At 43.7% G+C, this 22,120-nt stretch overlaps 1 protein-coding gene across 1 annotated transcript in view; it reads right to left on the bottom strand.

Annotated features, from left to right (window-relative positions):
* slc24a3 (solute carrier family 24 member 3) overlaps window positions 1–21,656 on the bottom strand; it is a 406,434-nt gene extending 384,778 nt beyond the window's left edge. Inside the window, exon 1 of the mRNA XM_039737947.1 lies at window positions 21,065–21,656. Coding sequence (XP_039593881.1) covers window positions 21,065–21,254 — 190 coding nt within the window. The 5' untranslated portion in view covers window positions 21,255–21,656. The remainder of the gene's footprint in view (window positions 1–21,064) is intronic.
* Between the last annotated feature and the right edge of the window lie 464 nt (window positions 21,657–22,120).

The raw sequence follows: 22,120 nt of genomic DNA, 5'->3' as shown, positions 1-22,120 counted from the left end.
TTAGAATGCTTTCCATTGCAGTTGCCCGGCTTTGGTAATTCAGTCCAGCCCAGATGTCTCAAGGTTCGCCGTGCTGTATCTAACTCATCAATAAATAACAAAGCGCTTCCTAAAATTAACGGAGGAGCTGCTGAAACTGCCCGGCAGTAACTGGCAGCGAGACGAGCCGCCGCGATTCACAAGCGCAGCACAGTGCATCACTAACTGATGGCAGCAATTCTCGGTATTATCATAATCTCTAATCAATTGTGAAATGATGAATAGAGCCGTCGGAATCCATTACATTAAATAAGCCTATTACGGGACCGAACGAGGCCAAGTGCTTAGGAAACTTCCAAAGTTGCAGAGGTGCGCGCGTGCGGCACTTTACCTGAAAGTTTAAAGACCCTCGGCGCCGCACAAGGGGCGATGCCAACGAGGGGTCGGAATATTCAAGGAGCAGGTTGGAAAGGCCGCGTAGCACAGCGCACCGCAAAATCAGACACCTTCACCTCAGAGGCTGGGCACTTTTATCGGGCTCATCGAGTTGGGCTGAATACCTTAAGGTTTTTGTAAAACGACTGGCGACATGCATTAATAGGGGGGCGGCAAGGTGGCTCAGTGGTTAGCGCTGGCATCACGTGGCTCTGGGCCGGGCACTACCCGTGTGGAGGTTACACCCTCTCGCCGTGTCTGGGTGGGGCTTTCATCGGGTACGCGTGGCGTTTAATCCGACGACTTGCGCATCGGCGATTTGGCGGCCCTAAACTGGTAAACATGCGAGTGACACAGCGGGGTCAGTACTGCTGGCACCGAACAATGGGAGAGTAAATAGTGTGTACAACGAAACAAAATAACTGTTAAGTGATAAGAAAGGGCCAGTGTGTGAGTTGAGGGGTTTGGAAGTTGAGTGGTTGCGGATAGTTTCCTAAATTTGGATTCGTTTTTTTTTTTCTTAAGTTACAATGTGATATGCCACATTAAAAAATATATTTTTAATATTCCAGTCTTAAACATATCTAAGTGGACGAAGCTCTTGAGGAAAAGGTGTGGAGGCAGAAGGACTGGTGGCAAAGGGACTGTGTTGTGCTCTGTGACCATGTGCTGTGTGGCAAAATCGTGTCCTGCCTGTCTGTGTCGGGGATACAGCCGCTGTACACGCCCCGGGCTTCACAATATAGATCTCTCTATTATACAAAAAAAAAAACTTGGGTCGAGACGTGATTTTCTCGGAGACACTTAAACATCCCGCGAGACAAGGAGGACAGCTGCTGTACAAGCTTGTAAATGTTTAAAGCGCTGTGTGACAAACAGATCACGCAACACGGCACAAGCAGCAGAAGCAGCAGCAATACAGCAGCTGATCGAGCATAGAGGAGGGAAAAAAATCCTCTATTTGTTTCCCATTGTATTACCGTTTAAGAGAGGGGTTTCGGAGGAGCGACCGCATCTCCTTGGGGTGCTTTCAGCCCCCCTCTTCACAACGCGAGATGCAGAGACACGAAGTGGCAGGCGCGTAGCGTGCCCCCCTTGGGGGGGGGGAAGGGGGTGGGCGAGCAGGCCTAATATTTTATATTTTACTAGCTGTCACCCGCGTAGTAGTGAAATATGACAAACTTTAAAAATCAATAAGCAAACATATCGCCAGCTAAGTGGAGGCAAGGTACACTCCAACACCTGGTGAGAGGTAGAGCGACTCAAATGGAGGCTGGCGCATGAGTGATGAGGATCCTGCCCAGCTCCCTACTCCTGAGATCCCAAACCCTCTCCCCTCGGCCTACAGCCTGTTTCTCAGATTAGAGCAAATAAAAAAAAAATAACCCAACCTAAATCCGTTAAGTAGTTCTCTTATGAAAAGCTGACAGACAGACAGACGATGGATTTTATATATATAAGAGATATACTGTATATGTCACTCTTATACACACACACAAACACACAGTATTCAGAACACCTTTACTTTCTGCACATTTTAAAATTGCATTTACAACATGATAAACGGATGCATTTGCCTTTTTGCCTATTAATCTAACTCAATAACCTAAAATGACAAAACGAAGAACAGAGTTGTGCAGGAAATGACAGCCTTATTATTATAAAGGGCAAACCATTGGGTGTCTTCAGCAGAAATGTCGAGAAGGACTTTAAGTTGCACAGGCCACGTCAACCGACCCCAGAGCTTCACACACTCATAGGACGCAACCGTTTAAAGTTACTCATTTCGATAAACCTTTAAGAAAATGGGCATTATACATATTGGCGTGTAGAGTGTTGATTTATGCTATTTGGAGATCGATGATGACAAATATCTTTGAGGTTTGATTCTTTACTGGAGGTCCTAGCCCTCTAAAAGCCACTTCCAGAAGGTTACAAATGACAAATTTCAAACTTAAGCATGCAGGGTATCGTTTTAGACAAGTTCAAGGTCGATGATTACGAATACAATGTGATTTGTCATCCTGTGCTGCTAAATCTAGGCCTCTATGGTTTTCTTTTACAATCTACTATATTTAGACTTTAAACATGTGAACTAAAGTATTCACTTTAATATTTCAAATGTCCAACTTCTTTATTATGTACTTGTACCTCATGAAGTACTGTCAATCATTACATGTCTTATGGACACCCCAAATAAGGGCAGTTTACACAAATTCAAACCTTTATTCATATAGCATCAAACAAGGCTAGAAAACATTAAACAGAATAAGAAAAGAAACTTATGAATAAAATACATTAATATCCACGTAAAAACATACTTTATATTGTGCTGTCACATCTCAGAAAACAATAGAAAGAAAGTAGAAATCTTAAGTACAGTAGACCCCCGCAAAGTCGCGGTTCAGGGTTCGCGGACTCAGTCGTTCGCGGGTTTTTCCTTAGAACCTAACTATTAATTGTTAGTGGAAAGCGCAAATATCCTCCGCCATTTTTTAAAGGCTTTTTAGATAGATAGATAGATAGATAGATAGATAGATAGATAGATAGATAGATAGATAGATAGATAGATAGATAGATAGATACTTTATTAATCCCAAGGGGAAATTCACATAATCCAGCAGCAGTATACTGATACAAAAAAAAAATATTAAATTAAATAGTAATAAAAATTAAAAAAAAATAAAAATAAAAAAGCAGACAATAACTTTGAGTAATGTTAGCATTTACTCCCCCGGTTGGAATTGAAGAGTTGCATAGTGTGAGAGAGGAACGATCTGCTCAGTCTGTCAGTGGAGCAGGACAGTGACAAAAGTCTGTCACTGAAGCTACTCCTCTGCCTTGAGATGACCCTGTTCAGTGGATGCAGTGGATTATTCATGATAGACAGGAGTTTGCTTAATGCCCGTCGCTCTGCCACAGATGTTAAACTGTCCAGCTTTACCCCTACAATACAGCCTGCCTTCTTAACAAGTTTGTTCAGACGTGAGGCGTCTTTCATCTTTATGCTGCCTCCCCAGCACACCACCGCATAGAAGAGGGCGCTTGCCACAACCGTCTGGTAGAACATCTGCAGCATCTTATTGCAAATGTTGAAGGATGCCAACCTTCTCAGAAAGTATAGTCGGCTCTGACCTTTCTTACATAGAGCATCAGTATTGGCAGTCCAGTCCAATTTGTCATCCAGCTGCACTCCCAGATATTTATAGGCCTGTACCCTCTGCACACAGTCACCTCTGATGATCACGAGGTCCATGAGGGGCCTGGGCCTCCTAAAATCCACCACCAGCTCCTTGGTTTTGCTGGTGTTAAGATGTAAGTGGTTTGAGTCGCACCATTTAACAAAGTCTTTGATTAGCTTCCTATACTCCTCCTCCTGCCCACTCCTGATGCAGCCCACAATAGCAGTGTCATCAGCGAACTTTTGCACGTGGCAGGACTCCGAGTCATATTGGAAGTCTGATGTATATAGACTGAACAGGACTGAAGAAAGTACAGTCCTCTGCGGCGCCCCTGTATTGCTGAACACAATGTCAGACCTGCAGTTCCCAAGACGCACATACTGAGGTCTGTCTGTAAGATAGTCCACAATCCATGCCACCAGGTGTGAGTCTACTCCCATCTCAGTCAGCTTGTCTCTAAGGAGCAGAGGTTGGATTGTGTTGAAGGCGCTAGAGAAGTCCAAAAACATAATTCTTAAAGCACCACTGCCTCTGTCCAGGTGGGAGAGGGATCGGTGTAGCATATAGATGATGGCATCCTCCGCTGCCACCTTTTTGTGGCAATACTGTGCTGTAGAGAGAACAGGAAGCCACCGCTGAGGGAAACGCGGTTTGGGATGGTGAAACTAGCCAATCCGAGAGCGTTATTCATTTCTCCTTGCTGCTGATTGATTGCTGCCCTGTGACACGACTCCAGCTGGGTGTCCTCGTGTTTTCCATTTTGTTATTCTTAAACGCACACGATTTCGCGAAATCGCCCTGCACCTTCTAAGGCTTCTGGCACTGAGCCTAAGCGCCAGAAGAAGTTTAAAACACTCCAGAAGAAGGTTGAACTACTGGATTTCCTCCGGGAACTAAAACGTTATGCTGCAGTAGCGCCCCACTATGACATTAATGAAAGCACCGTTCGCTACATAAAAAAGAATGAAGCAGCGATGTGGAGTACCGTATCTGTAAGTTTCTGTGAATGTGCCAAAAAGGTAATGAGCATAAGGAATAAAAATATCGTCAGGATGGAATCTGCCTTGGCATTGCGGATCACCAACTGCTGGAAGAACATCCCCTTGGACGGTAACATCATCCGGGAGAAAGCACGGAAATTGTACCAGCAGTTCGCTACAGGAGACAATGTAGCAGCTTCCCAAAAGCCAGCATGAAACCCCATCAGAAGAAGACCCTTACAAAGATACGACTCCTCCTGAAGCGCCTGAAGAAGAGGCCCCACCCGAGGAGTTTTAAATCCTCTGCATTGTACTGCACAGCTAATTCATCATCATCAATATCAGTCGTCATTGGTGATTACCCATACATTTTACTGTATTTTAATTAAATGAAATTATTATGTATTTACTCTACTTATAACAAAGAAAACGACAGCACATACCAAAGAAAACGTGATTGCATGAATGATAGTACGTATAGCCGTAACATCGGTATTTTACATTCTAGCACTGTGGGAGACATAGCAGTACAGTACTGTACAGTATACGGGTTTACCTTTACATTCTGTTTTTAGGTAAGGTATTAAGGTAATTTTTTAGGTAATGTATTACTGTATTAAGCTGAGTTTGCAACAAAATTAAAGTACTTTGGGGGCATACTGTATTTAGGGTTTAGACTATAAAAATAGGCATTTAAAAAGGCATTTTTTAACCACATCCAAAAGTCGTGGTTTTTCACAATTCGCGGGTGCTCTAAGAACGTAACCGTCACGAATTTTGGGGGTGTACTTTATTGTTATTCTTATAGAATCACTCACAGGGAGAATGACCGGATGTACAAGGTAACAGAACACAGTTAAACAAATCAACGTTTACTCATATAATATCCGTTAATGTAAGCCCTGCAGGTAGGTCCTCCAACTTATAAGGAAAACATGGGGGTCAACCGCAGGATTGGCACTGCAGCCACCGTTAAAAATATTAAAAAAAAAAACTCCCATTGTTCTAGTGCTGTGGTGTCACCCACTACACTCGGGTCCCAATCTGGGAAGTTTGTGGTGTGGTGGGGTGCAGCAACGTGCTATCAGCGTGTGCTCCCAACCCCTCTCTCTCTATTACACAACACCTTACAGTCCTTTAAAAGTTAAAGAACAAGACTCAGTCCATTTATCCAAACCTGTTTAATCCAGTTTTAGGGTGACAAGACCACAGTCCATCCTTGGAGACCCTGACACTGAGTAAATTCAAAGCATGTGTTTAAGATGTTAAGAAGAAGACTCCATGTGGACAGGAGGACAACCTGCCATCTCCACACAGAAAGTGAGCAAAGCAGAACCTGAATACCAGTAGTGCTAACCACTGTGCCACCATGTCTTACCAAGTTCAAAGAATCATACTTGTAGCTTTAGTATTGCAGACAGCGCCCCCAGGTGTGCAAATCCAAACCTGTTCGCCATTACACCCTGATATTTTTATGGCCCCTTTTCACAGACAACATTGATAAAGCATCTAAAGCAGGGGTCCACAACTCTGGTCCTGGAGGGCCACAGTGGCTGCAGGTTTTCATCCTAACCCTTTTTTTAATTAGCGACCTGCTTTTGCTGCTAAATAACGTCTTTTGAATGAATTTTAATTGACTTGCTCTAATTAATTGTTTCTTTTTCCTTAATTAGCAGCCAAACAATAATGAGATACAAAATGAGCCAAAACAACTGGTGTCCATCATAAAATATCTGAAAATAAAGAAAGATGAAGGTCTCAGGAATGTTGATCTGCTCGGGTCCAAAAAAACATTTGACTGGTGCTCTTAGAAAAGAGAAGATCAATAATTTCAGAAATGTCTGCTATTGCACAGCGAGAGCAGCAACAAGTCATGGGGTTAAAGAACGAGTTTAATTAATGACAAGAATCAGCGCCTCATTAAGCAACTGGTTGGAGTGAAATTGGTTGGAGTTTGAGGCCTTGACTTAGTTGGTCTTCTGTTGGCTCCCTCACTTCACATTTCACTTCTGTTTGGGTGCCATTTAAGGAAAGAAATGAAACAACTCAGAGGAACGGCGAAGAAATTCAGGGGAACAAATCTTAAAAAACAACTCAATTAAAATGAATCAAGAGAAGTTCATTAGCAGGAAAAACCGTGTACTAATTAAGAAAAGGGTTCGAATGAAAACCTACGGCCACAGGAGCTGGGGAACCCTGATCTAAAGCCATCCGGAAATCTCTATGTGATGACATACCACCCCCATCATCAAACTGGCTCAATCTAGTTCAAGGACAGGGGGCCCAGACCCGATTCCAGCCCTATAACCACTGCAGACAGGACCCTCTCACTTGATCGCACACCAGCACAGTCCAGTGTTACCAATTAACTTGACGTTAGGCCCAATTATAATACGACGAGGATCATTTCAATCACATCTTTTTTTTTTTTCTTCAAAGAACATCTTGCACGCTGAGCATTATGACAGTACCCAGCACTTTACAAACCATTAACAGCCATACAAGACGCTATTTTTATTTTATACACCACCTACCACTGAGATGGCAATCATAAAGTTCATCGTAATGCATCATTCATTTCCTACAGTGCGTCTTTCACAGCAAGAATCATCAAGTGCTTTATAATCCTTTAGCAACTAGAATACATTAAAATCAACTCATTTTATAAAATCGCACCCTTTACACGTCCCCTTGGCTTGGAGCTGGAGAAGCAGGCGAGAACACGTATGGATGGACCTTTCGTATGCAGAAGTACCATCAATAGCAAACTGCTTCCCAAAGCAATTAACACTGTTGAACATTCATCCTCCTAGGGGTCATCATTAGGGGGTTACACTCTATGCCAGTAGCATTTGGGACAAGATGGGGAACAACCCGACATGCAGTCGTCAGTCCATCATGCAGACACATCCTTCATATGGGGCGCAAAGCCAGAGTCATCAATGAATCCATCACATGCGTCTTTGGGAGGTAAGAGGGAAGCCACCATAATCACAGAAAAACCACACCGGCACAGGGAGGACATGCAGACTCCACATGGGGCTCAGACTCAATGACCAACAGCTGCCCCATGGTGCACTGCTATAAAAATAATATTATTATTACTTATTATAATTATTATTAGCAGTCATACCACATGCACTTCAGAACAGCTCATCCACTTAAAGCTAAACATCTTCAGGCCCAGCCAGTGTTTGGATGGGAGACCAACCAGGAGAAGCTTGGGTTGCTGCTGTAAGAGGTGTTGGTGAGACCAGCAGAGGGCGCTTACCCTCTGGTCTGAATGTGGACCCCAAAGCACCTGTGATATAAAAATGGTGCCGTCCTACAGATGAGATGTAAAACCGAGGTCCTCACTCTCTTCCCTGGGCAACCTTTGTAATGAGTAGGGTGCATCTCGACGTTCTGGCAAAATTCCCCTCCACGGCTTGCTAATCATCCCCTGCCTCTAACTGCTTAACGATTTTCTCACACCTTCGCCACCTAATTTGTGTTGAGCGTATTGGCGCAAAAAATGGCAGCCGTCGCATCATCCGGGTGGATGTTGCACATTAGTGGTGGTTGAGGTGGCTCCCCACTCACTATGTGTAGCGCTTTCTTTTCTTTTGTTTTTCCAATTGGGGTCCAGTGGTCATGGTCACATAGTGTCGGTAGTGGGATCTGAAGTCCAAAGCCTTAACAACAACAGCACGTTGCCTTAAAATAGAAGGGCACCGGCCATTAAAATTGGCAACAACATAAACATTCATTTATATAGCACATTTTCGTAATAATAATAATGCTCAAAGTGCTTTACATGATGAAGAAAGAGAAAAAAGACAAAATAAATAAGAATTAAAAGAAAGAAAGATGTGAAACATCAAAGCGACGTTCATATTGCAGATCACTTATAATGCATGGCACACAGGATTAGAAGCACAGCTCAGTATTTGGTGTCCCCACCACGGGGAAAAATAGCTGCTTATGCACAGGCTGGCATGGACAGGAGCAGGCATTGGATATGCATTTGTGGAATGGCATGCCATGCATCCTCTAGAAGTCCAGAGTACACCTATGGTAACTGCCAGTGGTCTCTGGCACACCAGTCTTCATTGGACTATGCCCCAGACGTGTTCAGTGGGGGTTCAAACCTGGTGAACATGCAGGTGGCACAGAGTGGTCATCCTGGAATTGTAGGTGGTCCAGCATCATCCTATTGGAATATACCAACAGGGGATCTCTGCAGGTTGGGTTACCACCTCAACCTCCAGAACCTCTGTGGTGTATGGCGGGCTGGTCAAGCTACCAGCAATGTTTATGAGGGGGCAATGGGAGTGGAGCACAATGGCACCCCTGGTGCTGGGCCTGTATGGTGGTGCAAAATGCATGCGTACAGGAGCCTTTCGCTGGGGTGCCTCCATTCACAGATCTACACATAATGGTGCATTGAGCTGAACCGGCACTCATTAAAAAACACAATGGGATGTCACTGGCTGGGTTTTTGGCCCCATTGCAGTCACAAACACCTGTGGTTGATGGTCAAGGGGTGCTTCTTATGGCAGAGCATTAATTACTTCTATAAAAATCGGCCAGTCAAGCAAAATGACATCTTTTATTGGCTAACTAAAAAGATTACAATATGCAAGTTAGGCAACTCAGGCTCCTTCTTCAATCTGTAATTTTTGATGCCAATAAAAGGTGCCATTTTGCTTGACTTCCCGATTAGGGGGCGATGTTGCAAACAATATCATCTCCTTTCTCATCCACAGCACTAAGAAGGCACCCAATGAGGACAAGTGATCTTTTCAGCTCGACTCCTATAAAAGATGGCCGTCCCCTGGAGATGGGGTCCCCTTTGGATCAGACCCAGCACTAAGATGAAGCCAGTCCTGCTCTATTAAGTCACAGGGGTCTGCTACTCCAACTATTGCCCCCTTACTTTGTATTGTTTTGCACTGTGCACCCTGTGCTTCCTTTTGTTGCTGATGCCAATGAATTAAACAGGGCATCCCGGCTGGCACCCCAATCATTTTTAGACTTTATTGTGTCCTCACTCAACAACATTATATATAGCACCATTGCATATAATTCAACAAAAGGACTAATTTACCTGAGAGGGCGTCTTTCATTGGCCCCGCTCATCCAGAGCACTGCTTAGGGGGGCTTTACAAAGTATCTTATCTTTATTGTGTTATGGAGACAGCGGACGCATTATGGACACTGAAGACGGCCCCATGGCTGGAGTTTGGTTTTTAGACAGCTGACCTGACGCTCTTTGCAGAACTGCAGTTACCTCTGTGAGATTCACTGGGAAGAAGGCAGTGCAGTTATCACGATGCTCAGAAGATAAAAGAGTAAAAATCCAAAGGGAATGAATGTGTGGTTACGACAACATAAAATAGGCCACAATAAATAATTAAAAAGAGAGAACTGCTGACCTTATGAGGAATGCTTTTAGCAAAGAGGAATGTGTCAGCAATGAAAAAGACACCGAGGAGAGTTCAAACTCGAGCAGTTCGCTCCTGATGTAATGTCAATGTGGAGCTATAATTGCCCCTCACGTAAGATGTCCTCCTTGAACATTTTAACAACGTCGGGAAGACTACGGCAAGAATCCTTTCTGTTCCAAAGTGTGGGTCTGATTAGTTTCTGTGGGTATATATATGTGTGTGTGTGTGTGTGTGTGTGCACTATAATAGGCAGACAGCCCCAGATGGTATAAATAATGAATCATCATTTTTAGATTCGGAAGCAAAGATGAGACGCGTTACAGAAGTTTATTACAGTTTGTGTCTCCTTACGCAGGTCACTGAAGGGGTGCAAAACACCAAAGTTATTAGACGGAGTCTCCAGACTAACGGCAAGCGCACAAACTTGAGGGTCTCAGCAGAAGGATGGGCTGTCAAGCCCTTCCGTTCCAAAATAGATAGGAAGGTGTCACAAGTGGGCCGGATTTAAGTGGATTTTTTTTTTTTTCTATCAGGTTAATCTAATTAGGCACCAGGGACTGACGTCAACGTACCAGCGACATCAAGTGCAGGGTAGGAATCAACCCCAGAATGAGATGTCCACCCACGCAACCAATTAGGAGGGGCAAACTAACTGAACGTGGAAGTCTTTGGAGGAAACCGAAGTACCTGGAAAAAAAAAATCCGCTAAAAACATGAGAAGACCCTGCAGATTCCGCACACCTTCAAATCTTCAGAACAGATCAAACATTTGGAAAATGCCGTTTAACACAGACAAAAAGAACATCAAGTTTAAATACAAGATGGGAGACACTGACATAAAGGAAATGGTCTCTGAGGAAAAAAAAAAAAGGATTTGGGGTTGAAGATGATGCAGTGTTCTTGTTGTCTAAGCAAAGCAGAACCAATTAAAAAGGCAAATAAAATGTAGGTTAGATCTGTCGCACACGTGCGAATAGGAGACAGCTAAAGGGCCTGAGTAATAGTGATTCCATGCCAGACCAGGGGGTCGGTGAGGTGCACTAACTGTCTTTCTCAATCTCTTGCAGACCATTCTCAGGAAATCCCTCCCGGTTCTGGCATCTCTGACGATGTCACTTCCAGTTCTGGCCCCAATGTTGTCACTTCCTCTACTGGCCTTTAAAACCTCCATATCAGCAGTTCTGTTTTAGGCTCAGTCTTATGAGCATCTCACAATTATTCCTATTTCCAGCCAAGGCGCATTATACAGGTGGCCGCCCCAAACCTTTACGATGTTTTTGTGTCGTTCTTGAAAGTGTTGAATATAAATTGAGAGATGTTATGCTTAGACTGTAACACTCACCACCCACTTTATGAGGTACAACTTGCTAGCACCGGGTTGGAGCCCCTTTTTGCCTTCCGAACTGATGTAATTCTTCATGGCATTGATTCAACAAGGCACTGGAAGCACTCTTCAGGGATTCTGGTCCACATTGACATGACAGCATCATGCAGTTGCTGAAGATTTGCTGGTTGCACATCCATGATGCCAATCTCCTGCTCCACCACATCCCAGAGGAGCTCTACTGGATTGAGATCTGGTGACTGTGGAGGCCATTTGAGTCCAGTAAACTCATCATCATGTTCAAGAAGCCAGTTTGAGATGATCTGAGCTTTGTGACATGGCGCATTATCCTGCTGGAAGTAGCCATCAGAAGATGAGTACACTGCGGTCTAAAGGGATGGACATGGTCGGCAACAATACTCAGGTAGGCTGTGGCATTTAAATGATGCTCAGTTGATACTAAGAGGTCCAAAATGTGGCAAGAAAATGTCCCTCACACCATTAAACCACCACCACCAGCCTGAGCAGGATGCTTTCATGTGGCTGGTGCCAAAACTTTGATTCTACCATCCAATTGTCACAGCAGAAATGAAGACTCATCAGACCAGACAATGTTTTTCCAATCTTCTGCTGTTCAATTTTTGTAAGGCTGTGTGAATTGTAGCCTCAGTTGTCTGTTCTTAGCTGACAGGCGTGGCACCCTGAAAAACTGCTGCTCACTTGATATTTCCCCTTTTTCAGACCATTCTCTGTCAACCCCAGATTTATAGGGCAGTGATTGGAAAGTGGCACCGCCTCCTGGGGAGCCACTCACAAAGTACATGGAACATAACAAAGGCAGTGTATATTGTGACAGTTGGCCACGGTCATCACCCGGCCGGGATGCCAGCTGGATGGAAGGACCAGGGGAGAGAGCATTCACAAGACTCTACCTTCCCTGGGATGCTAGAGAGTAGCCCACCTGGGTGGCTGTGGCATCACTAATTCCCACAGGGCATGCTGGGAATTGGAGTTTGATGCAGCCCTGTTGGGTTCCATGGGGGTCACTAGGGTGAGCCCTGCTATATTGGGTTTCCATTACACCCTGGAGTAATTCCAGTTAACCCTGTTTAGCCATCTGGAGCACTCCCTGGTGTAACATAAAAGGAGCCGCCTCACTCCACGCGGGGAGCCAGAGTCGGGAGGAAGAGGGATGAAGCTTACCAGTGGAGGAGTGGAGGCAAAAAGGAAAGAAAGAAAAGAAGGAACTGTGTATTGGTCTGCTTGGTGCATTGTACTGTGCTGCTGTGGGGAGCGAGGGGAAAAGCGCTCCCCCACTTGTAAATAAAATGTGTGCTGTGCTGGAACTCGTGTCGGGTTGGGATGGCTGGAGATGAACATCATCAACCAAAAGGACCCTCATAACACAGGAATCTGAGCCCCCAGTCAGGTAAGGAACCCTGACCAAGACATGATAACTACAAACTCAATGCACCACTGCAGAGATCCTCTTCCTGAATGAGGGGGGGTCTCAGCAGCAGTGATGACAGGGTGGCCCCTCCTCTTGGGCAGAGGGTACCACTTATCACAAGGAATGAACACACATAAAAGTGACAGCACCTAATTACTAAATCACAGACATGTAACAGAAATTACATAAAAATATGAAAAAAACAACAGAAAATAACCATAAGCCCTGGAAGATAGATAGATAGATAGATAGATAGATAGATAGATAGATAGATAGATAGATAGATAGATAGATAGATAGATAGATAGATAGATAGAAACCGTGGCTGTAACATAACACGTGTGCATGAGGAGGTGGGACAGTCAAGACTGAAGTCAGGAAACACTTCTTTACGCAAAGAGTTGTGGGAACCTGGAACAAACAACCCAGACATGAAGTGGAAGCAGAAACCGTGGCCCCCTTTAAGAAGTATCCGGATGATATTGTGGGATGGCTTAGCCGTTAGCTTGATGGACCAAATGGTCCCCTCTTGTTTAGCAGATGTTTAATGCTCTTATGCTGGACTCTGGCATTAAATGGCCACAAGACTAACCATAGAGCCACCGTGCCACCCTACCATGTTTATCTGTTTATATATTTAATCTCGCACTCACAACGTGAAATTCCAACACAGTACAAATCATTTACATCACCAGGACACCTCTGACAGGTCAGGCTGAGCAAGATGACCAATGTCTTGAAACTGGTTTCAGTGTTGTTCATCTTTAATTACTACTTTTTATAAATGCCTATTAGGCTAAAAGAAAGAACTGCTGACCGTTTCCTCCACGTCTAGGGTCCTGCAGAGGGCAACACACATGTTCAGGTCACCGGCAGTCATAAGCAATGTCAACCAGCCCTTCAACTCTGACCTTCATCATTAGGAGTATGGCACTCTGCCACCATCAATCTGCTCTTTCTCATGGACTCAAGGGCAATCTCCATTAACTCCCACACCCATTTTATCTGCCTGGGTGTTACTGCAGTGTCTGGTCTCTCACCCACTAGTCTGTGACATCCCGTAAAAGTGTTCAGGGTCCACAGTGAGGTCTTTTTGAGTCTTCATTGGCTGCTTTGTTACAAAGTCAGACTGCAGCTCCAGTACAGCAGGACATCATAATGGCGCAGTGCCACCTCAAAGCCCCAGCCTGGTCACGGTCTCTACATGGTTTTCAGGTTCTCCCCGTCTCTGTGTGGCATTTTCTCTGGTTGGCCAAAGACATACATGTTAGGTGAATGGATGGATGGCACTAACCTGGCCTGGTATAAATATGTCAGCTCCCATCCAAGGCTGGCTTCTGTATTGTGCCCAGTGCTGTCCAAAAAGGTACACAAACATGGGGAGAACAAACAAACAAACTGCACGCAGGCTGTGACTGGGCTACGATTTGAACCCGGGACCCTGAATCCATGAGGCAGAAGGTTACAAACAGATCTGCACATTTTCTTCTTTTTATTTTTGGTTATTGCTGGTGGATTTGCAATTGGAAACTACCTTGAGCTCAAATGTGTGTGTGTGTGTGGATCCCATAATAGGTGGGCACCTCATCCTGGTCTTAATGTGTGCATGATATGAATGAATTGGAGTAAGTGGGTTTGGGTATGTAGGAATATGGATTACAAAAACTGACATTAAATAATTAAAGAGAATATTAATAGTTATATAAAAAGAATTTCCAAGCCAAAAAGTAACAATGGAAGGGGATTAGATGACAAGCCCCTGCGCCAAGCTGAACACTTGAACAAGTGGCATGTGAACTTCTTGACCTTTAACGTCTTTCGAGTCTTCATAACGTTGCATTCAAATCAAACCATCAGTGAGAGGTGCCAACAATGATGTGCCTCTTGTGCCATCCGTCGGGATAATGAAGTGCCAGGCTCCAACGCAGCCTCATGCTCTCTGAATAATACGCCCTCTTGACTCCTCTTATGAGGCCCCCATTCCCTGATTGTTTTGTTTTTTTTCCTCAGTGGCGGGTCGTCCCATAATGGAGCATCACTAGCACCACTTCTCTTGTTATTCTGTGGCTCCTCTTTTCACGGTGGTCTGTTCCACATTTAAAACAGCAGGTCTGACAGAGCCTTTCAACGCGCAGTCCCCCTGCCTCACGCTGGCAATAAATGCCACCAACTAGGTGTGTTACCTTCAAGCACTAACACTTACAACGCTGTATCTGTTCAGAGTATTTAAAAAATAAATAAAATAATCGCAGTCACTCTCTTTCATCTGTGGGAGGAAGTCAAAGTGCATTGTGAAAATATCATTGCAAGCAAATCATTCACTCTTGCATAAGAGCATAAAATAAAAATGTGGCAAATGAGAGGAGAACATTCAGTCCATTAAGTTAATAATAATAAAATAGTGTGACAGATAGGGGGCGCTGTCGTCCCCTTGAACACTCAGACCAGACGTCAGACACCAGGTAAAAGTCCAATAATTTTTATTTGGACACAACAGTACACAAAGCACCCTCCACTCCACTATACTCATAAATAATAAACAATACAATTCACAATCCTCCACTCTCAGACGCGTTGTCCATCTGCCACCCGACTCAGCTTGCCCATTTGGGGTCTCCCACAGTCTTTTATGGTCCTTGACCCGGAAGTGTTTCTGATCCCTCAGTCCACGTGATTCTTAAAAAAGAATCTTTTCTTCATCCCGGAAGTACCTCATTTCCTCTGTCGCTGTGACTAAGACGTACTTCCGGGTTATAGGGCAAATAGCAGTCCCTGGGCCTCCCTGCAGTGACCCCTGGTGGCTCTCATGGTATCCAGCAGGGCTGTGCATTAAAACTCCAATGTTCATGATGCCCTGCTGGAATTCGTTACAAGGAGGGCTCCATCTGGCGGCTTGGGGGTCTTGGCCGGGATAAACTGCCAGCCATGGTACACAATTGCTAAGCTGTCCCCCGTATCTCATTCGGATTCTTCTTAAAGGCTGTCAAGGTTTCTGCTTCCACACCATGGCCCGGTACTTTATTCTGGAGTCACACAAATCTTTGCGTAAAGAAGTGCTTCCTGGCTTAAGTCCTTCAACTTGCACGGATGTCCTCGAGTATGTGATTCACCATTAAGCTGAAGGAATTGCAACATTAGAGCAATCTGGACGAGAACAGGCCATCCAGCCCAACAAAGCTCGCCAGTCCTATCCACTTGTTTCTTCCAAAAAAACATCAAGTCGACTTTTGAAAGGAAAGGTCCAGAGAAGAGCGACTAGGCCGATTCCAGGGCTACAGGGGTTGAGTTATGAGGAAAGATTAAAAAAGCTGAGCCTTTATAGTTTAAGTAAAATAAGAGGTGACCTGATTGAGGTGTTTAAAATTATGAAGGGAATTAGTCCAGTGGATCGAGACGGTGACTTTAAAATGAGTTCATCAAGAACACGGGGACACAGTTGGAAACTTGTGAAGGGTAAATTTCACAGAAACATTCGGAAGTTTTTCTTTACAAAGAGAACCACAGACAAGTGACAGAGTAGTGTGGTAGACAGTAAGACGTCAGGGACTTTCAAAACTCGATGTTTTTTTGGAAGAAATAAGTGGATAGGACTGACGAGCTTTGTTGGGCTGAATGGCCTGTTCTCATCCAGTGTTCTAATGTTCTAATTTCAGGTATGTTATTTTTTTGTATTTGTATAGTGAATCATTAATTTAATATACTGTATGCATGTTGTCGGAATTTACAATCGCATCCCAGTGTTCGCTGTGTTACTGTGAGAGGAGAAGGAATTGTATCAGTTGTGGCGTACCATCGGGGCCCTTGCCCGGCCTGGACGCCTTTACATTGGAAGGAGCACTGTCTCCCCCGAAGCGCTAGAGGGCAGCCCCATGGAGTGCGGTGGTACCCTGGGTTTAAAGCATGGAAGCTCAACCCTGTTGTGGCCCGTGATTTTAGTTTTGTTCTTTACACCGTCAAGCATCTGAGAGTAAACAGGGAGGGCTGTGTAAATTCTTCCTTTGTCAGACCCTTCTGTTCCTCAGACGAACACAACTGGCAAATTTGTTGCCCACCCTGCATCACAAAAAAAAAACATTTTTTTCTTTCCCTTCAGTACAATAGAGTTAGTAATGTTAAGGTTACATAAAATGTGCAGTCATACAAAACAAATGAAAAAGTCTGCTGCTTTACCCGTTTGTGTTGATGCAGAGTTAATGGCTGTTTGAATATTAGTTCCAAATAATAAAATTGAATCTGATTTATTTTTTGGATATACGAATGTTTATAAAAAATATTAATGTCATCCAGCTAAAATTTAGTTGTAGACAGATTTAGGAAAATGTTGGTTTAAATAATATATTCAAGTTCAACCAAAAATAAACGTGTTAATTCACCCAACTGTAAAAAAATTGCGTGTTTTTTGTGTTTTGTTAAGTTGATCCAATATTTCATTTTTCACAGTGTAATCAAGTGCACTTTTAACCACTTTTAACTCAAACCGTCCAAACACTGTACCCTGAAATCCCGGCCGCCAGATTCGGGTCTCGCGGCTCGGCCGCAGTAAGCATCGCGAGGACTTCCACTTCTCTTCACAGTTCCCCACAGTTCTCTACAGATACTTGAAAAATCCAGCGTGCAAACGCCGGGTGTGCGCATTTACGTCAGGGTCTCACGTTTGTAACTTGTAATAGCACACCGAACCTTTCAGCGAAGGCACTGGATGGGGTGTTGGGTGACTCGATTGGTCACTCACTGCTGTGTAATAAGACCTTATCGGGCGTCCTGCGACTTAAAATCACCAAAAACAACACTCTGGTGTAGGAGCTACCTATAGGGCACGTACTTGTCACAGCAGGTAGACGACAAAATGTTTTGTGTTATATAACAGAAATAAGACTTAAAGGTCGCCTTTAGGTCGCTAAAATCGTGGTATGTTTAATGAATAATTAGAGGCCAATGAAGACTACACGAACATCTGTCAGTGACCTTGGGGCTGGACGTTTGGATATACAAACAGAAATGTACAATTCTATAATAATCACCCCATCCTCTAAACCCGCTTAAGGAGGAGCAGGGTCGTGGGGGAGCTGGAGCCTTTGCCAGCCCATCACTGAGCGAACACACACGCACACTACAGCATCACCAATCCACCTGACCTCAGAATAACTGCAAGAAAACTAAAGAAAATGGTGTTTCTACATGTGCGTATGAGTCCGCCTGCAGGCGCTCCAGAACAACAGGCAAACCGAATTCAGTTTCCAGCTCTCCTATCTAATTCAGGGTCGTGGGGAACATCACCCGTGAGCGCGATCACCAGCAGCTGAACACCGCGTCTCTACTTGGGTCCAGTTTAGAATCACAAAGTAACCTGACGCGTCCATCCGACCTCGAGCCCCGTGCCGCTGCTGGGACTTCATCGGCGCTCACTGAAGTGGAATGAGTGGGAGTGAATGCGGTGTCACGTACAGAAGTCATTCCGTTAGCTTTATTATTGCATTACCCCCACTCAAAAATAAGCTATTGAGGATGTTCACTTTATGCATGTGAGCCTCACTTCTTTTTTTCTGGTTTCATTGTCTTAAATTTATTAGATGTCACACAAACACAATTTATGTTGAAACAAAGGATCGCATTATTTTTTTCAACAGAATCATAATCCGTCTCGGAAATCTTATTTCAAGTTACTCGTACTCAAAATTAATACTTTGTTGATCCTCAAAACATGATATTCCAATTTTCCTTGTACACAGTTAAATTTATTTAAATTGAAACAATCAAGTTGTAGACGTCACTGCCCCACATTAGCATAAAGATGACATTTTGCATAAAGAACCGCCCCTTTTGTTGCCCACGCATTCCGAGGGCTCTCCACACCTTTGTACCCCTGGAGGCGAGGACGTTCAGCTGTGTGATGTTTTCCAAGTGCCCTGCGTTTTTACGGGATGCTAGAAGCTGACGTATAATACAATTTGACAGACATCACGCACCTTTCATCAGGAAAACATCTTTTTCTTTGTTTCCAGGACAACAATATAATTAATGTTATGATTACGTGAATAATACAATCAGTCAAAAATATAACTTGTTGACCTTATACGATAAGCTTAAATATTAATTCTAGCCGGCTTGTCTCGTATGATTTAGTTTAACTACAGTCTAATAAATTAAAATGATTCGAATGCTAGTGTTTTACTGGAGTTCAACATAAAAAAATGTTAATTGAAATGTAAAGATTTTTGCTTACACACAACCCGGCACACTTTTCGTTTCGTTTCGTCTAAGAGAGTTTAAGTGCATTAACCCCCAAATTACCACATCTCATTTATTCAGGCAATTTTCATGGAACAAGTTGAAGAAAAAAAATTAGGTTAGTCTAGTAAACTATTTTTAAATGCTGCTGTTTGAGTAACCAACTATTTCATAGATCGGTGGATAGATAGATGTGAAAGGCACTATATGATTGATAGACAGATGTGAAAGGCACTATATGATAGATAGATATATAGCCTTTCACTGAAACATCACCATAGTATAGTAATTAAGGCATTGCCTTTCACACCATGAGGCTGTGGGTTCAAAGCCCACAGTCACTTCACCTGCCTGTACACCAATTGGAAAAACAAAATAAATGTAACCAATCGTCTCTGAAATGCTTTAAATCGCCATGAATATAAGCGTCAGAATTCAGATTTCACGTATTATTTGTGCTTCGCTAACCGACTTATCGGGTCGTGGTGGTCCAAACTCAATTTCATCAGCACTCGGGGTCAAGTTATCCATGCACGCCAGGACCGAACGCCGGGCCATCGCAACGCACATTCTGTGCCAGTTTTGCTTCACGAAGCAACCGAAATAATTTGTCTGTTAGACGATAACCGGGAGTATTCGGATAACAGTGAACGCGAACCCAAGAGAACGTGCAGACTTCAAATAGAAAATGACTGAGCTGGGACAGGACCCCAGTCGAATGTGCGGCCATATCGAGTTAATGGTAATGTGCTAATCAACACGGAGTATAAAACAATACAATGGAAAAGAAGGTAAAATATACAATCTTGCGATACATACGGCATCTGACAACTATAAGAAAATGAATGTCGCCTGCTAATGTCTCGTGTAATTAACACTGTATACATACAACTGCGTGCCCTCCGGTCCCGTTACCGGCAGCTGCTGCGGTGCATTCCATGGCGCTGCTCCGCTCGCCCGAGTATTCCACAAACATTCCCGTTTTTTATTCTTACAGTTCAAATTGGATTGGCGATTATCGCCAAAACCATACAGTGTGAGGATCGTGTCCAGAACATGTAATCCCTCGCAACACTTTCTAAAAATCAGAAAGTTTCGTCACCTTCTATTCATTTTTTGTGCCTGCATTTTCAGCTGCAGTTTTCACCGATCCATTCAGACGGCAAAAACAGGCTCCCAATCGGACGAACGTTTGGTTTTGTGTATTTTAGTAACATTTACTATGTATTTTACTGCATTTTTTGACTGATACCTTTATCTAAGACGACGTACAACATCTGACATACAATTGATTATAATTATTTTATGTTTGTTCAGTTGGTGTACAGACATGTGAAGTAACCTCCTCATGGTCACACTGTGTCCACAACCTCACTGTTTAAAGCCCTAACCATAACCGCGACGCCGCCACACACAGGCAGAATGGTGTCTCACTGGAAATGGATTATAAGAGGTTGGGCATCGTTTAGTTCTTGATCGGCCAGTTTACACACGTGTGCAGAATTGGCGTGTGGTTAATTTCACTTGAAGACTTCACATTTTAAGAATAAATTGTGATGGAATTGTAACAAATTGGCAACATGTGAACATGAAACTTTAAAAAAAGATTTCATTCATTCATTCAATCATTCCGATACGTTTTCATCACGATCCGTCTAAAATACAGCTCCAATGTACAAACACTTTTACGGGACGCAGCCTGTCTCGTTTATTGTCATTACCTCCGCGATTCAGCGTTAACAGTAAAAGTGACATGGCAGTCTAACCGGTCGGGAATTTACAAATGCTTTCATTGCAGGGAACTCCACACGAACTACAGATTTGAACGCTCTGCAACTGTCCAGTCAGTCAGCATACAACAAAATGAAAAGTTACACCCTCTCTTTTAAAAGGGACTAAAACGTGTAGTTACGATACTGAACTGTATGTGCGTTTCGTAAAACGATGCCTGCTCCAAATGCAGCTATATAAAATTAACATTGATTGATTGACAGCTACACGCACGGGCTCGCGAGCACGCACATACGAGTACAAACGGGCCAAACATCATCACTTACCTGAATTCGGAGTCGAACGTGACAAGCAGGATACTACCAAGAGCAATAATCCCACGAAACAGATTTGCCACAGAAAGAACTGCTTTCTCCTTCTCCTTTGTGCTTTGATCTTGCTCGGATTGAGCACCACTTGGAGCTGCAGATTCCTGGCATGGCATTTCAGAAGCATCCCGTCGGAGCCAGCATCCATGGAGCTTTGAATTTAGATCAAACTCGAATAAGAACGGAGGAAGCCGATAAAGAGAAATGCGGCCGAGCGCAACTTCTTTGCTGAAAGAAAACTGAACACGTTCCGTGTCCACGAGAAACTTTTTTTTTTTCTTTTTTACAACATTGTTAATTCCGAACTGGAGCGGCAGGACAGGTCCATGGATATTTGATTTACAGCCACGTCTCCCAGGGCTGGATCAGCTGCGAGGCTGAGGATGTACGAGATGCGCTCATTCACATTGATGCTGTGCAGCTGTTTGAGGAAGCGAGCGAGAGAGAGAGAGAGACTGGAGGCTGGCTCTTTGTCGAAATAGCGAGCTGAACATCGGAACACTGACCACTGCCCTCTGCTGGCGTCTCGTATTAACGCGCAGCGTACGCCAGCTTTAAACTGTGGTGGGCAGCCCGTCACATTTATCACAACACGGCAAAGATGCCGTATACTTGAACCTTATTTTCTTCATGTGCTTTGTTGATGTGCGTCATCTCCTGGCTCTGTTGATGAAAGTTTCATGATTAGTGTTTCAGTTTTTGTCGAGGCAGCCATACCGATTTATTACAATTTAATTTATTTTAACATTATTATATTCAGTCGTTCGAATACTAAAAAAAGAAGAAGAATAGCATACTTCGCTAGTCGCGAACAACTGGTTCGTTTAATTTGAGTCCATCCATTTCTTGAAAAGCGCTCATCACAATAAAGGAGCCAATTACAGCAACATACGGGCCCCGCATAGACAGTGTCTGGCTATTGTGTGAGCTGCAGACACTCCTGTGAACAAGTTAAGTACAACAGTTTGTACTTCATTTTTAACATATGTAGACCAATCAGGACTTTATCCTTAT

Source organism: Polypterus senegalus, chromosome 16 (assembly GCF_016835505.1).
Source record: "Polypterus senegalus isolate Bchr_013 chromosome 16, ASM1683550v1, whole genome shotgun sequence".
NCBI classification, from domain to species: domain Eukaryota; kingdom Metazoa; phylum Chordata; class Cladistia; order Polypteriformes; family Polypteridae; genus Polypterus; species Polypterus senegalus.
The sequence above is the reverse complement of the archived record's forward strand: the minus strand, read 5'-3'. Positions and strand labels throughout refer to the sequence as shown.